The sequence below is a fragment of the Anopheles merus genome, chromosome 2R (assembly GCF_017562075.2).
Source record: "Anopheles merus strain MAF chromosome 2R, AmerM5.1, whole genome shotgun sequence".
Lineage (NCBI taxonomy): Eukaryota > Metazoa > Arthropoda > Insecta > Diptera > Culicidae > Anopheles > Anopheles merus.
The window spans coordinates 52,140,842-52,158,389 of record NC_054082.1 but is presented as its reverse complement, the minus strand read 5'-3'; the positions used below and the strand labels follow the sequence as shown (position 1 = coordinate 52,158,389).

Below are 17,548 nucleotides of genomic sequence, written 5' to 3'. Positions count from 1 at the left end.
CTTCAGCACTTTTTGGGGCGGCATTTGGTTCCGAAAGATGCTGGTGATAGTAGTAAACGTTTTTTATATGGTTTCAACTTCACCCTCCCCCTTTTTATCGATCTATCCTTTATATTTTACTTTCGATTGTGATTCTCATGGATTTTTTTTCTTCTATATTTATAGCCACACAGCAACCAATTTTCGGTGCCTCCAATCACTGCCTCTTCTCTCATACTTCAATCTTTGTTTCTTCCCTCCCCTACAGCCCAACCAAAGGAGGTGTTTTCTCTGGTGTGTCGTCGAAGGTGACGGGATGGCTCGGTAATGCCTCGATCCCTTCGATGCCAGCGATCCCGACGGTCTCGATGCCCGCCATGCCAGCGATGCCTTCGATGCCATCGATTCCAGGGCTGCGGAAGGCGAACCAGACAGACGAAAACGGTGGCATCACGAACGAGGGTCTGGTTACGTCGCCCGAGAAGGCTAGTCAAGGTATTGCCGGCTCGACGGATGCTGCCGATGAGGAGGACCGGTCAAGGTATATTAGGTAAATGGGCCTATACATAATTGATTGAAATTTGAATCCCCCACGCAGTACGAATGTAATGAAGGGCGAGAGAAAAGGAACGAGAGTTGGATAGTGTCACAGACGCAATAATAGAGAGCAATTGCGGGCAATAATGGACAGAGTGGTTATGTCGATCGGATTTTAGAGAGCACTGATGTTATCTTATGCCGGTGTTTTAGTGTATCACACTGGACAGTCAAAGAACACAAATAGCGTTCTGTAGTTATTATACTACGAATAAAAAATGTTGAGCATGTTCTTTGCCTAGCATTTGACCCACATCATCGGCCACCTTGTCGGCACTTCCTTAAAAATTGGACATTGATTTATTTTATTTACATATTTATTGCTTCGACCAAGAACTAACTGGCTAGTGTCTTAGTAATTCCTCCGTAGAGTTAACAATTTTAAAGGCTAAAAATACTAAAGAGCGGTCAAATGTGCTTATTTTATGTTTAGTTTTATTTACATGTTTCCTTTAGTAGATAATAGAGTCTCCACTATATTAAATTTAAAATTCTTGTTTTATGATTAGCATTTAATATGCCGCTTTGTGTCAACTTTTTTCTGTTCTTCTGTTCTTAGATATATAGATAAATGTTGTACGTAGCTTTCTCTCTTCTTACGTTTATTTGCTCACATTCCATATCTGTGTTTGAATTAAATTGCGTTTGCACATCTAAAAATAAGCTGTATTACTTTAAGAAAAAGCAGGTTAATGACCTGATTGCTCTAAAGATCTACAAATTCAAGCAAAATCGTCATGGCAAAGATTGCTCTTTTCTATCAGTTTCTTCAAAATAAAAAAAAATCTGTCTTCCCTTACGATTTCACTAAACTTGCCTTAAAGATATTCACCAAATGAGGCTTATAGGTTAGTTATGTTGGCATGAAATTTTCTGTTAGAATTTAGTTCTTAGTTACTTAAAATTGCACCATCGCGTAATCGAGTATGTTCTATTGTCTAGCTCTCGATAAGTGTGCATACATTATACAAGGCATGAAATTGCAAAATGTCAGCTGTGCATCACAGTTAGACAACGTCTTGTACTTTGTCGTGTTACGCTGGCAATCTATAATTTGATCAAATCCGATGTGTGAACTCATAACACGCATATCCGGAGATCAGGGGAAATTAACCATTCGGGCATAAAAACCATTCCCCCGCGACGACTAACGACGTGTGGCAGCTTGGGCAGCGTTGACCGGCTGGTGGTGTGTAATAAAATGTTAATGAAATCATTCAGCTTGATTTCTAGTTCGTCTAGTCCGATATTCCCTAAACGCCGATTTCCCGCAGAGCAGCCCAATGATAGTATAGGGCTTTTTACGATGAAGTCTCTAACTGCAAGTTAACGTGCGTGGTACTGGGAAAAGCAAAAGGAAAATCAACACATCGGGATCAGAATCATGCAGCACGATACATCGATTCAGAAGCAAGAAGGAGAAGCAGAAGTAGAAAAACCCCAAACCCAATTATCTGTACAATCTGTTGACAACGGTCTGCAAAACGTTAGCGTACCCTGGAAGAGGTAACCAGTTTCCCATGCAGTGTGCCACCACTATCACCGTTGACACCAGCGGGCGGTTGTTGTCGTTTCCGGCCTCGCTAAACTTCCGGTCACATCCGTCTCGAGTGTGCCTTTCTGGTTGGTCAGTTGTTATGCTGCCTTCGCCTTTCCTTTACTGCCCTTGCTGCTTGAGTGGCGATCGTGTTGCGGCCGACATTGCAATATGTCGGTAGGCGCAGTTACAACGAATCGATAGGCTAGCGAACGGGAACTGGAGCGGCTATTGGTTGGTCAGACGAAATGGGAAGGCGCAGATGAACGTCTGTTTACTGTTTTGTTCCCTGCCGGGCGAAGCATTAAAACACTAATCAAATCCTGCTCCTGTCTGTCTTGGCTTGACTGCTGTGCTGCAGGTCTGCCATTTACTGGCACTGACAGATTGCTGGCGTGGGAGAATGTCATTGGGAGTGATGCGAAATAGTGAATTAATTTAGATGCCCTCCTCTTTCTGCCGGGAGCACCAATCTACACGAGGTTGAGTGCACACACAAGCCTCACGTTGTGGATTGTTTTGTATCGTTTTTTGCTTTCTGCAATAAATGAAGAAAGCAACGCAGAGTGTTGTTAGATACAGGGTTTTATGACACAGGATTTTGAGGAGAGTATGAAACTATATAGTTACCATTGTTGTTCTGCTAACAGACAGCATGTCAGTGTAGGGAGATGAATTTAAAGTAGTAGTTTTTGTTGTGTATGTATGTTTGTGTGTGTGTAATTTTCCTATCCTTCGTATTCGTATTTATATATTTTTAAATATTTACTATCTTCTTCGCTAATTTAACTTTTGCTTTCACCAACAATTGTCTGTAACTGTAATAATTTAGCACTTTTTACGCTCGACTGCCGTTTGCGCCCTTTCCCCACTTGTTGGTTTTTTGTTTTTTTGTTTTTCTTATTCTAAATGCAATTGCAATAATAAATCAAACAAACCACAAATGTTCACTATCACTGTTTATCATATTGTTAGTGGTATTGTATTCATTTGTTCGTTTTGATGCATACATCAACCCATTCAACCCTTGAACTAGCGATCACGTAAACGTTTTTTTGAACTAACCACTAGTCTTCTCAGCTTAGCTCATCATTAGCTCAAATCGACCAACATCCAACAACTCGTACAACTTATTCTCTCGATCTGCACATCCCTTTGTTTTGCAAGTAGCTCAACATATAGGCCCGAGCCTTTCATGCTATGTATAATCGATCACGTTTCCGTAGAACTTTTAAGCTCCGTAGCTTCATTTGCGCAACGAAAAGTCTAGTAACAAATAATCCTAGACAAGAACAAGCAAAAAACATAAACAAAACAAACCGAATATAACAAATTGTTCATTATTCTGTTCAATACAACAGGAAAAAGAAATACAAAATCGACCTCAACTACCAATCTCAGTCATAACAGCTACAAACAAAATGCAAAAAGTTTACTATATATCCTAATCGATCTCTATATATATATCTCATGAAAATTTCTTCATTTGTGTATGGCCCATTTGAACTCTAGTTTTAAGTAATATTTGTTTAGTGTGTAAAATAATTCATAACCGTTCATTAAATTTATTGGTTTTCAAAATTAACGCACTCTCTCTCTCTCTCTCTCGCATAAAAACATCATCCACCAACACACATTCATACCCAACTACAAACAGGACAGGAGCAGAACAGACGGGACGGGACGTGTGTGTTACCGAATATATGAGTGAAATGTCTCGTCTGTTGCTCCTGAATATTACCCATTTTGTGGGTATTTATGTTCACACACAAAACAAATTACAAAAAAAAAATATTGGTCCACATGGGTAATTTTTTACGCAGATGGAGCAGCCCAGTCGTTCACGGAACACCACCCGCTGCCAAGCATTTGTTGTTATTAGTTTTCTTTTGATAGTTTTTCTCCATTCGTAGAGTTTATTTCTATTTCATTATTTTGCCTGTCGCAACATTTATCCTGTTTTTTTTCTCTTTACGATTTGTTAGTTCATTTTTCAACTTGTGTTTAACACATCACCGTTCCTTTCATAACTTCCATTCACTTGGCCAGAGAGCATTGCGAAGATGGGCATCCAACACCCTAACAACAACAACATCAACAATACGAACAACAATAATAACAGCAACAATAACAACATCAACAACAACTACAATACAAATCCCAGTAACAAAAACACCAGCTGATACTACACACAGCAAAAGTAGAGGAGTGTGAAGTGTGCAGAATCACAAAACGGACTTTATGTTAACCCCCGAAGCACTGGGTGAAACGAATATATAACTTTCCACCGCAACGTTAATATCCGCTGTATGGCTATCGTACCACTCGGAAACCGGGGAAGGTATAGAGCAACACGGAACGACGAGCAAAAAGGCACCCAACCCCACTTGTACACGTTTCACTCTCAAGTTCATTCTGGCTAGCACCACTATCATTCATCATCAGTATGTGACAACTGCTAGCAACTGGCGGAATGCATCCCGCAGCAGCAGAAGGAGTGCGATTTTGAAACCATTCTTATTTATAACCGGGGACGCACGGAATCAAAGCTGGTGGCAATTATTGCTCGTAAAAAATGAACTTTATTCCTAAATCCTGGTAATAATGTTCACTTGTGTGTTTTGCTTGTGGGGTCGCTTTGATGGTTTCGTATGATGTCTTATGCGATGAGGTTGGGTCACCATTACAGCTTTTTGTTGGCTGTTGTGTTCTTTTTTTTTTAATTTGCAATAGTGGCGGACGGTATGACCAATCCTGGTGAACTTGCACTGATATGTGGTACAGGCCATTTCTGATGAAAAAAATAAACAAAATCGTTTAATTAACGGATGATTAAGAGTAAAACCCTTACAGTTGTAAGGGGTATACAGCCATAATGGTTCTGATAATCACTAGAACATAATGTTTATTAGCCATCTTAGTAAACCAAAATTATCAAATTTGATTAATCCATTTTTTATTTCTTCATCTACAACAATATTTCGGCCTTGCGCTCCTTAATCTTAAAATACAGAAAATATCGGAAGAACACTTACGTGTATGTACAGCTTAAGGTAGATGGTTAACCCACTTGTTGGGCACAGCAAAAAGCTTCTTCGAGTGTATTTACCATAGTTCTACATATGTAAATCCTCTGTTCAATCGGGTGCAATTTGCCTGTCCGCACCTATCCTCGCTGAAATGTCCCATCAGAGAGAGAGAGAGAGAGAAAAAAAAATAATTCCAACGCGACACTACACTACAGCGTTACAAAGAACATGATCCCAAAAAACGATCCACCTTAAATCGTTTATCGAACCGAATTGTATCGGGATTACTTTCATCGCTTCCGTTCGTTCGCAGCGGTTCTTTGTATGCCGCTGCCGTTGCTGCTGTGCCGTGGCAGCGTTTCAAAAGGTGTGTCCTTCGAAAGGAGGGACACTCGAAAAATGTCAACCCATTGAACGGGATCGAATCCCCATTTCTCGACCTTGAACACTTTCCGGCAAACCCCGGCAACCCGGGGATTGATGGATTGTGGCGTGTGTGGGTGTTTTTTTGCTTTTCGAAGGTTTGTGTTCTACCACTTTTTGAGCACGTCAGCTTTTTGTATTGTGAGGTTGTAGAAATTTTTCATTTCAGTTGGGGAAAGGTAGTAAGGCAGTAAATGGCAATTCATCGCGTCACCCTTTCAAACTGTTCTCTACCCACCTGCTAGGGTAGAAATGAAATCCTTCCTGAGTTTCCGAATTCAGCTTTTTTGATGTGCGTCTCCCGTTTCGACAGTAACGTATTTGAGTGGAAATGAGCATTCAACGGAGTTGTCCGCCTGTGTGACGTTGAATAGAAAAGATGGCGTAGTAATGACCTTTGCGAATGTGAATGTAAATATCTTGCATTACAATAGTGGTCATGTGCTGAGTTTTTGTTTTCTTCTTCAAGCATTTAACAACCACCTTCATGTGATGTAAGCAGTAACCCTTTGAAACACATTCTGTCAGCTTTTATGTAGGCGAAGAGGATATTTATGTATCATTTCGTTGCGATGCAGCCATACATTTATGAGATGGTTTACAGGAAAGCTCCGTTACATATATTACATGTGACTGAATTTCAACCAAATTCGTCCAGAATGGTATTGTTTAAAATAATTTAATTCATAGGGCGACTCGGTGGTCTATATATAGTTGTGTCGAGATGATCTACAAGATCGAACAGAATTGGTTCCCAACCGGATCATCCCTCGTAGCAAAGACTGATGGACTAATGAATGCTATAATCCAGTCAAAAAAGTCCCTGCAAAAATGAAGAATTTACTCCTATTGATTAATGACAGCGAGTTTCGTTTTCCAATGGTAGAGCTTTGATGCAGTTTATTTAAAATATTGGGCTGCCGTGAGTAAAATACGGCATAAACCGATCCTATATAAAAAAATAAATATGAAAATCTTATTCGAAGCTTGTTAAAATTGAAAACAGCGAGTAAATTATACTTTGCAATATATGAAAACGTTCCTTTGTTTTAAATCATTCGCCTGAGCTAAACTTAAATAACTAACGTCAAGATTGTGGGCTAAATATTCTTCCTTTCACTCAAATTGTATTTAATTTCCTCCCTTGTCACTTTCTGCACATTCTGCAACTCTGATTGTCTTACCCCGTATCGTCAGCAGGCCGCAGGAAAGGTAGAGTTGATTGTGGCTTCCGTATTGTACATTCAAGCTCTTATTCCGTTTCCTTTTTCCGTTCCAATCTTGATGGCTGTTTTGTTTCCTGCTCTCGTTTTTAAGTCCATATTATTCTTTCCGTGTTACCGCATCTTCCGTATGATATGTTAATCATCGTGCTTGGCGTACATTTTGTTGGACTGTTTCTTTATCATTTGTGTCGCAAAAAAAAAAAACATATTAAACTTACATGAAAACACATTCCAATTGCTGTCTTCTGTGCGGTGCCAGTTTGTTTTGTGGCCGATAATTGGATTGTGCGCTTGATTTTTCCGTCCCACTCTGTTTTGGCTGTGTTGGAATTCGGGAAATGTTAACCAGACAACACTACATGGTGTTTGTGCATGACCATAGCATCGATGAAGCGGATTTTACATTTATTTTTTTAAATCAATTCCTACTGCACTTTAATCGATGGTATAGGGACTAATGCTGTTAACAGCACCGGGAAATAGGAAACTCGACGATAAGATGATTTAAGCATTATTGAAATTTTACAATGTTTCCAAAGATTCTGGATTTATTGCTGGCATTTGAAATATTAGCGCCTTCTTTTTTTCTTATTTATTCTTGTGTGTTCTTTTGTTTACCATCTCACAGACGAAACATGTCTTGGAATCGTGGAAATAGACTGGGAAATTTTATTAGCAATTTCTGCTAATTTGAACAATCGCCATGTCCCACTTGAAGTGCTACCCATCAATTGCCATCCAGTTAATCGTTATTTATTGTTGCTTAATTCAGAAAGAGTGTCATTGCCATATTGCCAAGAATGCCTTTTATCAGAACATAAAATAGTACTATATCCTACTTAATCGCATGCGCGGATACTGAATGGCTATGCAATGGCTAAGAATAGTCGCCTAAAAACAATGTTTGTTGAAAACAAAACAAATAGATATATTAACAACATAAGTAAACTTAATGAAAACATTTTGAATTGTTCCATTTCTCACATTCGCATCAATTTCATGCGGTTATTAGTCTTGGCTTTCCTTAGATGTTTTTGCATATCGTTACAATCGTACAATTTGAATTATACTGCCTAGGAAATTATATTAAACACCAGTTAAGTTTTCCCTTCAACACAGTAGTTCCAATAGCATTTTTGAATATTAATATAACCGTTGATAGTATGAAAAACTGTTCAATCTAGTTTAGATTCCATATTTATCTTTGCTCCTTTACATGCATATGCATACACACAATATAACTGTATTTGAAATATTCCATAATTCTTGTCACCCTTTCTAATCAGGACTCTCTCCCTCTCTTTGTATCTCTTACACTTTGCTGTTAACACTTGTATTCGAACACAATTATACACAATTTGTTGGAATTCAACGTTACAACGTTGAGCTGTACCGCTTTTTGTTTGTTGTTGATTTTTTCAGTCTCTCGTATGTCACTTTATTTTCATCAATATAAGCAATTTCGGCTGTTGTTTTTTGTCTCTAAAGTTTTCGACTTTTGTTCGTTTTTTTATATCGCATTTTCTCTTAACTACAATTTTTTTACTATGTACTTCACATTTCCTCCACTTTCTTACCTTCTTCTATTTCTTCACATTTTGAAATTAGCTCCAAATGCTACATCTTTTTTACAATACACACTTTACACACTGACAACCTCTTTACACAAAGCTGCGTTAATTTTTTGCGTGTTGAATTTGTTTTCTTTTTTATTACATTATCGAATGTACGAGTTAAGAAACTCTTCGAATGCATTTATCAATTTTTTGCTCTTTTTCTTTGTTTACTTTTTGTGGCAAAGAAAACAGTTCCGCTTTGATACGTATTTTTGCTGTTTGTTTTTTCTTTTCTAATTCTATTTAATATCTATCGTGCATCCATCTTTATCGTGCTTAATGTGCATGTATCTGTGTTTTTGTTTAATTTTCAAACCCGCAGTGCTACGGGAGGAGCCGATTCACGCCCTGCAACCGGCCCGGGAACACCAACTGAAGAAAATGCTGGACAAATTGGACAAGGTAACAAAGCAATGGGACGAAAGACGGGGGAAAATGTAGTCGATGCATGCTGTTGCTAATATATTTGTTTATATTATTTTCCAGTTACACATAAGGTTACTGCTGGCGCTAAATCGATTGGCTCGTTCCTGTACTCATCATTCAATAAAGCTGGTGATAAGATCAAACATCTAAAAGATAACGTAAGACTACACCTAAGACTTTGTGGAACGCGGGAAGAAGCTGCTTTTATTAATGTTTTTTTTTGTGTGATTGTGCATTGATCATTACGCTCAAAACAGAGTATTCTGGGAGAGTTTAGCAAGGAGCAGGAAGCATTCATCAAAAATCAACAAGGAGGCGGCTCTGCCGGCGCTTGTCCATGGACGGGTCATGCTAACGAGGCGAAGATCAAGGAGGAAATTCTTAGCCTGTCTGCTGTGAGTTACCGTTTCTTTGCGCTGCCTTCGTATGTCAATGGTAAAACCTTAACGCTAAATGGATCGTATTACTTGCTTCTACAGGATCGCCGAAATTTCGTTCGAGCACCGCCGGCTGGGGTTGAGTTTGATTTTGACTACGATTCGTCTTACCCAGTCGCTTTGGCCATTATGAATGATGACAAAGAATTGGAAAAGATGCGATTTGAACTGGTTCCCAAAATGTGAGTTGCCACACTGTAGTCAAACAATATCGTCAGCAAAACTAATGATCTCTAATCCACACGGCTATTCACAGCATCACGGAGGAAAACTTTTGGCGCAACTACTTCTATCGCGTGTCCCTGATATGCCAAGCGGCCGATTTGGGCACATTGGGCGATAATAACGAGTTTGTCAAACGAGGCGCTAGTGAAGACACAGAGGGTAATGTACAACAATTTCCATTTATCTCATTGTTTCCCTCCCAACCTCCCCCTTTTTTTGTCTGAAGAAACTATCCTTGATTCCCCCCTGATCGATTGTTATGTTTTCTTACGATGACTATTTTGCTGTGCGCGGTGAAATTAGCAAAATATGTCTCTTAATTTGCATGCTTTCAAAGCCTTTGGATCACATTGCGTTAAGCTTATTTTTTCCTTCCGTTTCCTTCAGTGCAGTTTGTAGTATATTCAGAGTCATGTAGCGCTGTACGTGATATGATATAATTACGGTATTAGATATAGTCGATCACCATAGAATAGAAATAGTACCATGCTTAAAGTCGTTATGCGTGTCCTATGTAAAGAGCCTTGCACTGGTGGTGTGCATAGGTCTTGAGTATACCAAAGGTTCACCTTTTTTTCTTTGTTTCTTTTTGTTTAATAATAACCGTTATGGATCTATGTTTTTACTATGGTTTTATATGATATCTATTGTTTCCAAATAGCCAGGTTAGATTCTCTTTTGTTTCTTATGTCTTAATTTAAATTTTAATTTTTCCACCAACATCACCCAAAAGATACCGAACGAACATCGTCTGTTGGGTCAATGCTTAACCAAAGCGGCGACATAAGCTCACCGGCAACAAGCCCAGAAGAGCAAACGTCAGCTTCACCCTTGAGTCCCGAGCAATCACCGCCGGCACAAACGAACACTAGTGATTTGCAATCCGGCGTGACCAATGCTGCTGCTAGCAAACCTACACACCGTGAGTTCATTTCCGACAGCTTTCATACGAACGAACAAGACCTGGAGGAGGTAAAAGCCGGTATGAAAAAGCTCGGAATCGATAGTCTTGCCCAACAGGCAAACGAATCAATCGGGCTTGAGCACGAGAAAAGTGGTAAGAAATGGAAGCACTCTTAATAGCGGTGGAAAGAACAACAACGTAAACAATTAGAAAGCTGAACGAAAATAACAACAAACTCCTATTGTTCCTTACAATAGCGATCGTTATGCGACTGCTTGTGCAGTGGACTATGGTGTGGAGATATTTAGTATTCTTTTTAATAACTCATACTGTACAGCTACAGCTACAATATGTACTATTTATCCTAAGAAGGATCTACTCTTTAACAGCTACAATGTGTACTATTTACATTAAGAAGCAAATGCATTATTGTGGTCAGTACACGGCTTTGGTGGGACGTTTGCCACATATGTGCTCCGTGGCGATAATTGTTTGATTGCAGTGGGGTACTAAACCTATAATTTCAGCTATGGCATTACAAGAGAAAACTACAGAAACACTGTATTACGGATGCTTACGTTGCTTGATTTAAAAATTAGTACTTATCAGTTTTTCAATGCATGGATCGGAGGCTCGGTATGATGGTAAATTGTGGAACATTCGCACCAGCAAGTTATAGATAGCAACAATGGCTTATAGAACAAATAGAGGCAGTAAAAACTAGTCAATGCAATTTCAGTGATAATGTAAAATGTAAAAACTATTTTTTAACCTTTTTGCAGATAAACAAGCAAACAGCCGCATAACCACCGGTAGGTTGGTTTCTGATTATTAGCATACCCATTAGTTGAAAATGTGTGACCTGTGACTAATCTAATTGCTTCAAATTTCACAACTATTCTACCTATGTGTGTGTATTGCACCACAGTTTGGGTAAAAGTGTTGAATTGAGCCGGTCTGCAATTGTATTCTGTACAGAAGATTTAAATAATTACGAGAGGCACTACTAAATACGAGCGGATAGTACACGATCTTAATTAGTAATTTTGATCTTGGTTAAAAGGTCCCATAGGAATGCTCGAGTGCACGGGGTGACGGTCTATTACATTCGCCTATCTCATTTTCTGCCCATTCCAGATGAACGTTTAAAAAACGGGCCAGTGTTACGGAATTGTTGTAACATTCGTTTCCCATAAATGCTTCATGCTTTTACTTCACAAAGCCACAAAATCCCATCTGGCATCTGGTGATTAGTACTGTTCTATTCGCTAACGGTAGGCGATAGTATTTTAATTCCTCGATTTTTCTTTTTTCTTCACTATTTCATATCTTGACGTATCTCTCGCTCTCTCCCTCCTCTCTCCCTCTTTTTCGCTCTGGTTCATCAACCACCTTTTCTGAACATTTGTATGTAATGTGTGATGCAAAAGAGAACCAAATCAAAATGAAATTAGATTTTAGAAATATAATTGAAGCGATTGACAGAAACTTCCAAGTTTCCGTTGGTACATTTATGTGTAATATTTGCATTTATTGTATTTATTTCGTACATAATCGTACATACACATTTACCTCAAGTTTAAGTTACCTGCTAAAGATTATATGATGAGATCGCACTTGAGGCTCAATGTTTGTACCTCCTTACGCCGGGTTAGCTTAAAGAGCAAATGCATAACGCAGCATCATTCTCATACAATTAGGAGAAAGCGAAAGAAACGATTCCAACATGGAGCTTACCTATAACAATGCACGTTCAGTTCCGTGTTTGTGGCGTATGATTCGAGAGAAAGATTCATTATCATGTATAGTTGTGCCTGTTTGCTCTACGTCACTATCACCTCTCTACACTGTCCACTGGTTTAGGGGCGCCACCGCCACCTTACCCGCACGCCACCCTCTGGCTTTCGGTGCTGATGCTTGTCCGTCTATCACACTTGTCCTTAAGCTGAGATACTGATATGTTGTGTGCGAATGTGAAAATTTGCCTGTACCTCTGTGTGTTATTGAGTGCGTGTGTCAGGACTGCTGTTTAAATTAAGTGGCAAACGCAATACACTTCCAACTCTTGCCTTGTAATAAGTTCACTCGACTTTATGGAAGTGTGTTTGATTAAAAACATGTGGTGTTTAGTAGCTCTATTAGTGCATTCAGCTCTTACCGTGCCATTGATTCGTAGTGATTATTTTGATTTGATTTAGTTACCGATCAACATTATGTAGTTTTCTCTGTAATGCATAGCGAACAAGATGTGCTTCTTTGTACCTGATATGTGTATGTGTTTGTGTGTCTTTATTAAGCTTAAATTCACAGCAAATGTGTTACAGTTTGATTTTTCCAAGTCAACAAATGTGGATTTTCTGGGTTGAAATGTTTGGTAAATCGTTTCCAAGCGAATACACTTGTACATTTCTTCAACATTGCTTGATACGTAACTGAGAAGGAACATTTCAAGTTGGTGGTTTTTAATGAAAAATAATTTATAATTTTACTCATTTATTCTTCTTTTTAATTTCATAAGGTCTAACGTGATTGCTGTAGTTTTATTAAATAAACTAATGCTGCATGTTTGCTACTGATTCCTTCCATTTTTTCTGAAATATTTCCGATATTTGTTTCCATTTCTATAAGTTTGTCTGTTTTTTATTAATTCACTTTGAGTTTATTTCATGGCTTATTTGTCATATTTATTCGTTTTACATTTTAGTCATAGAATACTCATAAGCTAATGTTACATATGTATAACAAATACAAAATGCGGTCAAATGCTGCTTCATATACTATCGAAAAAAATATCTACCTTCTGTAGTTGAAATGTTCATGTGGTTATAAACTAGTGCAAATTCCATCAATAATAATCTTGTGTTATTGTAATGTAATTGTATTTACTATTGCAAACAATTTTATTTTGAAAAAGTAAATTAAGTCATCGTTGTTTCCGCAGGGTGCAATTTACCTTCAAGTCTACCACTACCGTAGCCTCGGTTCGGTTAGTGTATCGCTCGGGAATAACCCGTATTTTAATCGTACAATAATCGAGTTTTGTTTTGGGAAAATTCTCAGATTTGATTGTTCGACTCGATTGAAAGTGCACGCGCACACGCTCATATTACTATCTATATTAGGCTGTTTGCGTGAGTTTGACATTGGATCTGCTCTGGCAACTTGGCAGTTCACGAGGAGTTGGAAACTAGTCTAGTGAAGTCGGGGCGTGGTTTAGTGTTTCTTTCGGCATATGTTATTATGCCAACAGAAATTGTGAAAGTAGATGATATTCATACATTTGTAGTCCATTTTGACTATTTCCTCTTGTGCTACATTTTCTATTTCTACTGTTATAATTCGTCTTCATATGGTATCGCAAAACACAACTGCTTTCAATGTTTTGTTTTCTATCCTCATTTAGTTGTTTGATGTTTACATATTTTGCATTAGGCATGAGTTATTCTTTTCGAAAACTCTTTTGTTTTATTGCAAAATGTTATTTGTACTTCTAGTTTAGTACAAATGACATGCTGTTTTTACAAATTATTTTTGTTTGTTGAGATTTTAAACCAATGTGTATGCGCTTTCCCATTCCTCCATGATTTCTATACTTCCCAAAACGATGTGCTGGATGCTTTAGCAGCAAATGAAACCAAAAACAAACAAACAAAAAAACAACAACTAATAACTGTGAATAATACTAACATACCTTTCTTTTTCTTCTTACTTTCCCATTTTTTGTATCGTTTGGTTGACTCCTTTACTTGCGTCTCCTTATGCTGCCACGCGTAATTCCATGGACCACCAAACAGCCTAAAAGAAGTGTAGCACGATACAAAACCTAAATCTACCGTAATCGCAGTTATTCTTATTGTAAATGAGAAGGAGAGGAAACCTTAATACCGCAAGCATCTCTATTACACGTTAAAGTACTGCGTTGTATGATACAAAGACTCTAAAAATGACAGAGAAAAAGGCCCCCCCTCACAAGAAAACAATGGTGTGGCGCGTTTGGGGGACAAGGAAATGGCAAAACGGCAATAGAGAAAATGCGTACAACGGAACATACATAAACTAGTGAACTTCTTCTCATACTCGGACAACAGAGCTACTTACAGTATCGATGTTCTCGCGCCTAACACACACACTAACACACATACAAACACAAACACAAAACAAAGTATAGAAGAGTTAACTTCAATGCGAACCTATTTAAAACTAAATAATACAAACCAACAACAACATAAAAACAAATACACACACAGACATATGAAACAAATAGGACTAAAATGAGCGCGTGCGTGCGAATAAGATGTTAATAAGATATAACAAATTATACACACCACTCACCAATGTATATCGATATCGAGAGTGGGTACTGTATTGAAATTAAACACAACACAAGCAACAGCAACAAGAAAAGAGAACAACAAGTAAAACAACATCATTATAATATTTTGTTGGTTGCAGGAAAAAAAATTTAAGGCACACAGACATACATAACACAAACAGTAACAGTACACAAACACACACACACACACTTAATAACAATGAATCATGGTTAAGCCGGCAAAGGAAGAAAAACATGAATAAACCCCACAAGTTTAAGCTAATTATACACCAGCAGCAGGGTTGGGGCGGGAACTGGATCATCACAGCTTCCCTTCCGCCCGGCGGCATCTTCTTCCCGAAGCAAACCGAACATATATTATATTATCGAAATCAATTAGTAAACCAATTTCTCGACGAAGACAATTAGTGCATAATAATAGTGCAAGTACCCACTACAAGGAGGGGTATATGGACGAAAAAACACACATTCCAGCAGCAGCAGCAGCAGCAGCAGCAGCTGTGTGCGGAAAACGGTTCGCAAACGACGGTAATTTATCTCCTTCAGGACAAAGAGACACGCGCGGCAGTATATAAATAACTCTACCAAACATCGACCTGTAAACACGTTACGTTAGTTATCTAGCTATGATAATCTGTTCTTGAAAGTCAGTCATGCGGACAAGCGCAAGGAAGGAGTGGAGTGAACGAGAGAATCTTATATCGAGAAAATGATATTTATTGTTGTTGTTTCCAGTGCTTAGTGATTGTTTATGATGAGGAGAAGGGAGGGCGTGATAAAGCAGAGAGAAAGACATCAATTCATTCTCCCACACACTTTTACGTGATACAGCCTTCAGTATGATGATGATGATGTGGAAATATACACACAAAAAACATCCCTCCTACATAATCTACAAAAAAAAAAAAAAAAAACAATGGGCTGGGTAAAACGAACGAAATCATACTTTAACCAAAATTAACACCCACCATCACCGACCACCACCGCCAGCGTGCGTTATCCATCGAATAACATTACATTCACACTCTGTAAGTGTTTCTTTACTGTCTAGATGTGAACTGTCTTTCTTTAAGCTAACTGTAGCTTAACAACTTGAAGCTGCTCTCCTGCGGATACGCCCGGGGGATGCCATCACGAATGTGATTAACCACACCTTTGTTAATTTTGACTAAAGAAGAAGATATGCACACTGGATTAAATGCAAAGTTTAAGTTTTTAACATACATGCCTTTTTTCACTAGATAACTGTTACTTTATCTGCGTGAGACAGAGGCTGTGGTTTGTAAAGTATAACAACAAAGACAAAGCACGTGTAACGTATGGAAGGGTGATTGTAAAACCTCCTTCCCCTCCCCCCACCCCATCGCATTAACAATCATCATATATCAATGTTTGCAAGAACACTCGAGTAACTTTCAGTTCGATGCGTACGCGCTTTACCTTTCTTCTCAATCAGTTTGCTGTGTATGATTCGTTTTGTCATAAACCCACCGAAACACGTTTTTTACGTTCGACATGGCAAAGCTTTCCACTTTCCATTGTCACTTAACTCTCTTGCGTGTGTGTGTGTGTGTGAGTGTTAGTGGTGTTTTAATGCTTGCGATTGATTGGGGCGGCACCGTCTCCGTCAATGCAACTAAGCGTTTATTATGCGTTTTACGATCGATGTGTGTCTCTCGAAGCGGAGAGGGGGAGGTGGTGGTGTAACAGTTGTTGTTTCGTAGTGGAGGTGGGATAAGAGATATATTCTATATTATGGATGTTAAAGTTGATCTTCCATTTTCCATGTAAAATCATATACGTTTCCATGCTTCAAATGGCATGCTACATATTAAAAAGAAGGAAAAAAACACACACACACATTCACACATCACCTAACTTGTCTATCCTGCTGGTATCCCGTGTTGTCGTCGGTCTCATGTTAGCACCCTCACCCTAATAAGCCTGCCTATCAAATGATATGATAAAACAGCGCGCACGAGCGGATTAGTCGTGTTCGTTAATTTGTCTTTAACTTGATTGCGTTCTTATGCTAATGCTGGAGGCACAATGCGACGTAATCAAGTAAATTATATTCCCTCACTCACACACACACACAATACAAGCAATGCAAAGAAAAAATAAATCAGGACTAATCACCTTCCCCAAGCGCGCGCTTTATGGCAAACAATTCCAGTCGAGAGACGATTCCACCAAACATAGAACAATGCTACAGCGCTACAGCCAGTCAGTCAGTATTCATCACATATATGTACACACACATACACACAATGCTAGTATTTGAAGCGATCACAAATCAGAGTTTCTCGATGTTATACATATTTGCGTTGATTCTATTCTAGATCAGATATATTGGCCACTTTACGAATGCGCGCTAGAATTATCAGAAATCAAATTGATGCGAAGGGGAAGAAAACAAGAAGGAAACGCAAACGATCGTTCGAGCCAGGATGAAAGAGGAGCAGGAAATCCTAGCATCTGGTTCGGTTTCCACTCAAAAAAGGCATTACCCGTCCTTTCGTAGGTTTGATGAAAGCGCGGAACATGGGAGAAACCGGGGCATTGATATAGCAGCCGCCATCCACCATCAACGGGGAATGTCAACGATGCCAACCGAAAAGAGGGAAAGAAAAGTATAGAAACACACACACACACACACATATACAGGCAGAACAAGAAAACGTTTTGCGATGTGCGTGTTAGGAAAGTGCTTCGTAGATATGGTATGGATTTTAAGGATATAATAGCAAACGTATAAACAAAAAAAAAACATGGAGGATATGTAAAAAAGAAAGAAAGCAACAGAGATAATGACA

The 17,548-nt window shown here is 38.7% G+C and overlaps 1 protein-coding gene across 5 annotated transcripts in view; it reads left to right on the top strand.

The window, feature by feature from the left end:
• LOC121589015 (synapse-associated protein of 47 kDa) overlaps window positions 1-17,548 on the top strand; it is a 29,037-nt gene that overhangs the window by 7,499 nt on the left and 3,990 nt on the right. Inside the window, exons 3-10 of one of the 5 annotated variants that reach the window (XM_041907569.1) lie at window positions 248-520; window positions 6,766-6,777; window positions 8,730-8,809; window positions 8,894-8,991; window positions 9,091-9,228; window positions 9,313-9,452; window positions 9,527-9,654; window positions 10,229-10,552. In XM_041907569.1, coding sequence (XP_041763503.1) covers window positions 248-520; window positions 6,766-6,777; window positions 8,730-8,809; window positions 8,894-8,991; window positions 9,091-9,228; window positions 9,313-9,452; window positions 9,527-9,654; window positions 10,229-10,552 — 1,193 coding nt within the window. Of the gene's footprint in view, window positions 1-247; window positions 530-6,762; window positions 6,778-8,729; window positions 8,810-8,893; window positions 8,992-9,090; window positions 9,229-9,312; window positions 9,453-9,526; window positions 9,655-10,228; window positions 10,553-17,548 lie in introns of all 5 variants that reach the window. The other 4 variants (XM_041907567.1, XM_041907566.1, XM_041907571.1 and 1 more) reach the window with 4 other exon arrangements.